Source organism: Cottoperca gobio, chromosome 18 (assembly GCF_900634415.1).
Source record: "Cottoperca gobio chromosome 18, fCotGob3.1, whole genome shotgun sequence".
Lineage (NCBI taxonomy): Eukaryota > Metazoa > Chordata > Actinopteri > Perciformes > Bovichtidae > Cottoperca > Cottoperca gobio.
This window is the reverse complement of record NC_041372.1, coordinates 13,115,066-13,122,545: the sequence shown is the minus strand read 5'-3', so window position 1 is coordinate 13,122,545 and position 7,480 is coordinate 13,115,066. Positions and strand designations below refer to the sequence as shown.

General features: G+C 46.1%; 1 protein-coding gene across 1 annotated transcript in view; it reads left to right on the top strand.

Annotated features, from left to right (window-relative positions):
* Window positions 1–6,331, top strand: part of LOC115023767 (wiskott-Aldrich syndrome protein family member 3) — an 18,157-nt gene extending 11,826 nt beyond the window's left edge. The window contains 8 exon segments of the mRNA XM_075074154.1: window positions 253–321; window positions 911–955; window positions 1,596–1,729; window positions 2,483–2,782; window positions 3,080–3,134; window positions 3,136–3,222; window positions 3,224–3,479; window positions 3,586–6,331. Of these exon segments, the coding sequence (XP_074930255.1) occupies window positions 253–321; window positions 911–955; window positions 1,596–1,729; window positions 2,483–2,782; window positions 3,080–3,134; window positions 3,136–3,222; window positions 3,224–3,479; window positions 3,586–3,743 (1,104 nt within the window). The 3' untranslated portion in view covers window positions 3,744–6,331.
* The last annotated feature ends 1,149 nt before the right edge of the window (window positions 6,332–7,480 follow it).

The window sequence follows — 7,480 nt, the reverse complement described above, 5'->3', positions numbered from 1 at the left end:
TATATTAATATTTCTGTTCAACTCGATGCTCACGTGTTTAATGTTCAACCTGGATAAAATCCCTTCAGAAACAAAGTAGCTGGAGGTTTGAATCTCAGAGGAAGCTGCAGGAGGACGGCTCATCTCCACCACCCTCCTCCTCCTCTTCCTCCTTCTCTTCTCTAATGTATAGAGTTACCTGACCCCCCCCCCCCCCCCCCCCCCTCTGCTCAGTCTAACGCACCAGCTTGTCTTTCTTCCATGTTTCCATAGGGCTGTCCGGCCCACCCTGACAGGCCCCACTCCAGACAGGCCCCACCCAGGAGCCCCCTGTCCATCTCTGTAAGACAACCCAGACCCCTATCCTGCCCTCTCCTGCCCCCCCACACTTTACCCCCGCACACCCCACTAACACACACTCACATTTGTATAGAGGAACTTGAGTAAGACACACAGGAAAGCACAAATATTAACACAAAACAAGTGTGTGTGTCTGTGTGTGTGTGTGTCTGTGTGTGTGTGTGTGTGTCTGTGTGTGTGTGTGTGTGTGTGTTGTGTGTGTGTGTGTGTGTGTGTCTGTGTGTGTCTGTGTGTGTCTGTGTGTGTCTGTGTGTCTGTGTGTGTCTGTCTGTGTGTGTGTGTGTGTTGTGTGCGTGTGTGTTGTGTATGTGTGTGTGTGTGTGTGTGTGTGTGTGTGTGTCGCCACCTTATCCTCTCTAACCCTCTGTGATTGCTTTGGTTCCCAGAAGTTTTTGGCTCTTGTCCATCGTGTGTGTGTGTGTGTGTGTGTGTGTGTGTGTGTGTGTGTGTGTGGATTTACCCCATGGTGAAGGAGCTGGTGACGGGGTCCTGTTCTCTTCCTCTGCCCCAGAGATCAATAATCAGTGACTAACCTTCTCTCCACTCTTCTCTCTCTCCGCCCCTCCTGTAGGAGCAGCAGAAGCAGGTGGAGGATCCGGGCAGAGAGGTGAAGAAGGTCAGTGAGGGTTTACACGCATATCATTATCTTTTATTTTATTTCAACTTCCTTCTGAAAGTAACATGAAACCTTAAGGACAGCATAGGATTCTATAGGGGAAGAGGAATGCATGTATTCGCCCTTTGACCCGCTACAGCCTTCCACCAAGCGTTGTGAAAATCAGGGCTGTAGATTCTCCCAAATCTTTAGTGGCAGCCATTTTTGTTTTAGTAGTATATTAGTAACTTTGTGTCTGGTTAGCAACCTGAGTTAGCTAGCGTGCTAAGTGTCAGCTAGCAAGCTTCGCTGACGAGCTTCTGGCTAGCACAAGTCTTTTTTGCGAAGGCGCACTACATGAGTCTCACGGAGACACTCGAGGCTTCACTCCTGGGAAGTTTCGAGAAGAGGTCTTCAAGTATGGAGAACTCTTCATCACTCCTCTTTAATAAAAGTATATTAAAGCAATTTATTAAAGTAAAGCCAGTGAGACACTCGGTGCCCGTTAACATCGTCCCTAATGGAGCGTTAGCGCACAGCGAGCGAATGTTAGAGTGATGCAGCAGCAAGCTTTCACCTACATCTCCTTCTTTCAGTGCGACGGCACACTGACATCATTCAGTCACAGATTTGTAAATATCTGCTGTTCTTACCTCTGAAGGTGCGCAAGGCTCGCAACCGGCGTCAGGAGTGGAACGTCCTGGCCTACGACAAAGAGTTCAGACCAGACGCCAGGCTCACCCCCTCCCCTTACCATGGCATGTCCTCCGAAGGCTCCCTGTCCCCTGATAGCAGGTACAGCCGCACGCACACAGCTGTTTTCCTCTGCCTTATGAAAGCTACAGTATTGCTGTACTATAATTAGTATATAGTCTGCAGGTATTGTTCTACAACCACTCGGTCTCACAATGACATTTAAGCACGTAGCTGTGATGGAGGTTTAAGCAGCACCGACGACCTGCTGTATTCTTTAAAGCTCTATGCTGCCCTCTTCTGGAGAAGGCAAGTCAGAGCACGGGAAGTTATATTGTCTTCTTTTATTTCAATCTTTGTAAGAAAAGATGAGATCAAACTCTCAAAAAATATATATATTAAAAAATGTTTTATATATAATATAATATTTTAATATAAATTAAATTAAAAACAATTCATATATATATTTTTTTTAAATATATATATAAAATATAAAAAAAAAAAAAAATATATATATATATATATATATATATATATATGTATATGTATATGTATATATATATATATATTAAAAATTATATGTATATACAAAGCAGTGCACACATGAAAATATTAATCCAGTTATGGATAAGTTGGATTCTTTTCAATGCCATTAATTGTTTTTTATTTTATATATATTATATTATATTATATTATATTATATTATATTGCCCAAAATTATAAGAATTCTGTGTTTTACTCTTTCTTTGTTAAAACTTGTGGAACATCAGAATTTAATTTTGTGTCATTTGGAAACAATCGGACGAATGTAACCCAGTAGTGAAACGCTTGACCCACTCACGTTCCCTGCCACAGGTCAATGGCGTCCGACTCCTACCCAGCCAGCCCCAACCACCCCTCCGCCCAGGTCCCCAGCGCCGTCCACCCCACCGACCACGGCATGGAGCACCTCAGTGCCGCGGCCCAGACTCAGTCGCTGGATCGGATCCTCAGGCCGCCCAACCCGCCCCCGGCAGCCGGAGGGCCCCCACCAGCAGGGCGACATGCGACCTCCCTGGGCCGGGCCCCATCAGGACACGGGGCGCAGGCCGGTGGAGAGCCCACGGTCAACGGGCCGAGGCAGCAGTCTGTTAAGGAATACCGGGCCGCGCACGGGTAAGTGTTATTTCACGGTGGTGTGAACGTGTCCTTCTGTAAGGTGTAGAGTTTGTGTGGCGCCAGAGACGCGTGATGTTTAAACCGTGAAGGCTGAACAAATGTCACCCAGCTGCTGCTTTGAATGTTAAGATGGAATCGTCTCTTCATGACTTCTCGTGAACCGTTCAGCTCAGCGTCTGTACGTCTGAAGCCACGACGTGTCGCTTCTACACTTCAGCGCTCGTGCAGATTAAAAGACTCGTTATGTAATGTAATCACCTTTTATTCACTTCTGTGTGTCTGTCCCTCCTCCAGCGGGCAGCCCTCCACCATCCCAGAGTACTACATCCCTCCCGCCCCTCCTCCTCCTCCCCCCCCCAACCATCCCCTCAGCCCAGACCGCCTTCGACTCCGCCGCCCCGCCCTCCGCCGCCTCCGCTGTTCCCCCCCACATCCTCCACCCTCTCCCGTCCCTACTCCCCTTCCCCTCCTCCTCCCCCGGCCAACTACGTGCCCTCCCCCTCCCACCCTCCTTCGGGTGCGCCCCCGGCCGCCCCGCCTCCTCCGCCGCCTGGAATACCCACAGGCTTCCACCCGTTACCGCGCGCTGCTGTCGGACAGTCGGATGCGGCGCCGTCAGCCAGGAAGTCCACCATGGTGGGGATGATCCCGATGAGCGACGCGCGCTCCGACCTGCTGGCCGCCATTCGTAGAGGTAAGTGTGTAACTTAATTGTGCGATCGACCGGTGTTGTGGAGCTGTTGTCAGGACTTCTAGTCACGCCCCTGCTCCCCCCTCCATCTTCTCTCTCCCCCCTCCAGGCATCCAGCTGAGAAAGGTGCAGGAGCAGAGGGAGCAGGAGGCGAAGCGGGAGCCCGTTGGCAACGACGTGGCCACCATCCTGTCGCGCCGCATTGCCGTGGAGTACAGCGAGTCCGACGACGACTCCGAGCTCGACGAGAACGAGTGGTCCGACTAAAGTAAACATTTTAGAGAGTGAGGCGGGGTGGGCACGGGGGGGGGGCACTGGGAATGAGAGGGGCGGAGACACTGAAGGGGTTTTAGTGAACGTTTAACATTTTAGCATAAAAAAGAATCGGTAGAGTTCGATCACACACACTCGCAGCCTCGGAGCTCTTCTGCAGCAACAGGTTGCTCGGTTGCCCCTGACGACGCCTCGTGACAGTTTGTGTGTCTAACCACCCGGGCTGTAATCGACACACTCGCATTCACACCATTTCAACACCCGCACCCGCCCGCTCATTGTAAACCACTAACACTCTGCTGTCCCCACATGAGAGTTATTGTCGGCGCTGCAGGTTGAGAGCTATAATAACTCAGGCGACCCCCGAGCGAGCGCACGCTAATGTGCTTACACGCACAAGCAACACTAATTACAGTGCAATCGTAACTTATCTGCCAAACGTTGAGAGAGAATTTCTGAAAACAAGAATCGGGGAGAAGACGGAGGATGACTCCACCACGCAGGGCCGTGCCTGTTTGCAAAACAAGCGCTCCCTCCTCACAAAGCCGCACCGTCATTTTGAGAGTTTGGCTCGTCGGTCGACGATAGAATCAGCAGCAAAATCATCTGTGTGATGTCGTCTGGCTGGTGTGCATGCTAACAGTGTAGCATGTAGCTAACTGCATACTTACCTAGCTTGGGTTTTTTCATTGTTAAAAGATGCGTTACGTTATAATGCAAGTTAGCCAACAGCCGAAGACTCTGAGCTGTTACTGTCAGACTTTAGGATTTAGAATACATGGTCGCTGGGCAAAAGCGTCTGTTTACAGTATTGTTTAGGTCTTTAATGTCTTGTATAGTGTGTTAAATCTTAATTTAATCTTGTGTTTAAACTGGCAGTCCACTTAGAAGACCTGTGCACAGGTAGCATTCTAAGAATCAGCAGCGCAAGTAGATTTTAAAACTGGATTAAAGTTAAAAGTCTGCCTCCACAGAGAGAGAAGTGATGCTGGTTCTATAAGCGATTTTTAAAAAAAGCCAATCTCCCATAAAGTCAGTGTCTTTAAACTCCTTCAATATTGTGATATTCAGTTCAGTCGTTCCCCCATCGTGTAACAGCTGTTAGCCGCCCAGAGGCTTTTGTTGACTCATCATCCGGCAACACAGCGAGCTTGTGCCACTCTTTTAGTTTGTATTCTTTATTTTGTAGTCATTCATAACATTTCAGCCAGTAACAGTGGTCTTATATAAACGCTTCCACACGTTGACCACACACTGGACACGAAGCTTGTCGTCCTGAGCCGGGGTCAAAGGTCGCGCCCGCTCCGTCGCACGACCTTTACTCAGCGCTGTCTGTGGAGGCTTTGTGAACGCAGCCCCGGGACTATAAATACATAAGTGTAAGAGACTCGCAACAGTAATATATTATCTCTTCTCAGTATAGGTTTGGCTAATCCTCAGTATGAGCTGACTGGACTGTAGTGTTTTTATAATGTGGTTTTTCCTTTTTAAAATGTGCTGCAGTGAGTTTTTCACTTTTATTTTAGAGGTTTTCTACTCCCAGGCCAGCATCGAGGTACCAGATCGAACGCTTTAACTCGTGTCAGAGAAGTTATTTAAAGGATTATTCCAATTTCATTACCACATCCACCTGCTTTTAATCTAATCTTGAGCCTACATGTCCCGTAAAGACGGGATTCAAACTGCATTTAATGCTAGATTGATGCATTTCTTAAGACTCAAACGGTTTAACTGTTCTATCCAGAAGGCTTTTCTTTTGTGCCACAACTTGGCAGTAAAGCATTCTGGGAATTGTAGTAAATTGATGTAAATATTAGCACTTATTCACAAAGACATTAAGTCAACTACATTTAGATGTGTAGCGACAACCTGCTTCACATGTAGGCGGGGAAATGCTGTTGAAACCAGTTCAGTTCTGCCCAATTTGAACCTGAACAGCTGTCAAATCACCAAAACAGTGTTTACTGGATTTTACTGTATGAGTTTATAACAAACAGATATGACTCTCAAGTAAAAGTTATTTTGTTGTATATAAACACGACTGTTGAAGAACCAGCTGTTGAATAAGACTAGCTGGATAAAAGAGTGGACCGTGGATGAGTGGTCCGTGTGTTTTGCTCTGATTGTTTGGTTAAAGCATTTATGGAGATTATTATTGAAGCAAAAAAAAGCACAAATGTAACAAGAAAACATACAATTCACTCCTGAAATGTGTCCAGTGAGCACTTCACAGTCCGCCTCCTAGAACATAAAGCTGCGGCTGAAAAAAAAAAAAAACCTTCGGACACTCGTGTTGGATCTGCTGTAAAACACCGGTCCTGTCAATCAAAGTCCTAACTTTGAGCGGCGGCACAACAGGCCGAGAGTTGAAATCCTTCGCGGTGCATCTGCGGCTCCTGGCGTGTGAGAGAACTTCATTATGTGTTGAAAATGTGAGAAATGAATCATGTTGTATAGAGTTTTTGGCGACGTTTGGGGTAATATAACATAGACAATGAAACAAAATTAAGCTGTGTGTCGCACACTAAAACCAACTGTAAGCAAGTATGCATGTAACTATAGACAATAAATGGTGAACATAAGTGTTATCCTGTGATTCTTCTTTCTTGCTGTGTTCCCCTCATGTGTGATACCAATATACAAACTGCGATGATGAATACTGTGTGCACAAAGCTGCACATACTTGTGATGAATTTCCATTCTTACAGATGTATCCGATTGTACAATTTGAAGAAATTTGGCTGGAGTCTGGTGCAGGACTCGTTCTTAGATGCCCTGCGTGTAATTACATCATGTGAACTGAAGCCAAGAGAACATTTATTTTTGATCAATCCATGATTAAAGAATTGGTGGGGAAAAATCCTAACCATGATTTCTTTTCACAACTTGTTAACATGATCTTTGACCCTTTAACACCTAAGCCTAAAAAGCCTCAACATTTTCGCCTGGACTTTCTTCCTTATTTTGACTATAAAAAGGTCAGGAAATGTCCTGTGAGTATGTGCTTTTGCCCATTTTCCAACAATACCTGGAACTTTCCATATCTGGCAGTATTTACAATTTATTGCATGTTATGAGAGTGTAATAACAGTTTAAAATGAAGAGATACACAAAAACGGAATTAGAATTTAGTGGTTTAGTGAACAAGAAACACTGCAATTGTACATGAATAAGAGATTTAACATGTTACATTTGAAGTTTGAAATGTATACAACTATTTCCAGTAAAGGTTTTGAGTCTTTTACTCTTAAATCTACAAAAACGGGCCATAAAATGGAAAATATGTGGAGGCGTTTTTCCCCACTCTCTCCTCTCTGACAGTCCCTTCACATGCAGAGGTCTTGGTGGTACTGCCAGTGACTGTTCCTGTCTGCCTGAAGACACAGGCCCACATCACAGTCCTCACACTTCCAGGCAGTGCTCCTCTTGCAGAGTTTAGAGCTTGAAGTCGATGGTGTAGCCAGTTCATGACAGCAGGCACAAAAAACTTCAGCCCCCACTTTGTTGGCTTGGCCTTCATGTACTGCTTGATGCTGAGGCTGGCCTTGGTACCAACCATCCTCTTGTCCACTGCAAGGTGCTGTCTTGGGTGGTAGATGGCCTTGCAGTTCATGCATATCATTTCCATGAGATGTCTGACCCGGTGGAGGTGGTCACAATCCTCGGTGCCCTTTTTCTGATCATTTTCCTAATTTTTTGTATAAATATTTAGCTCAATTAAAGTACTCTCT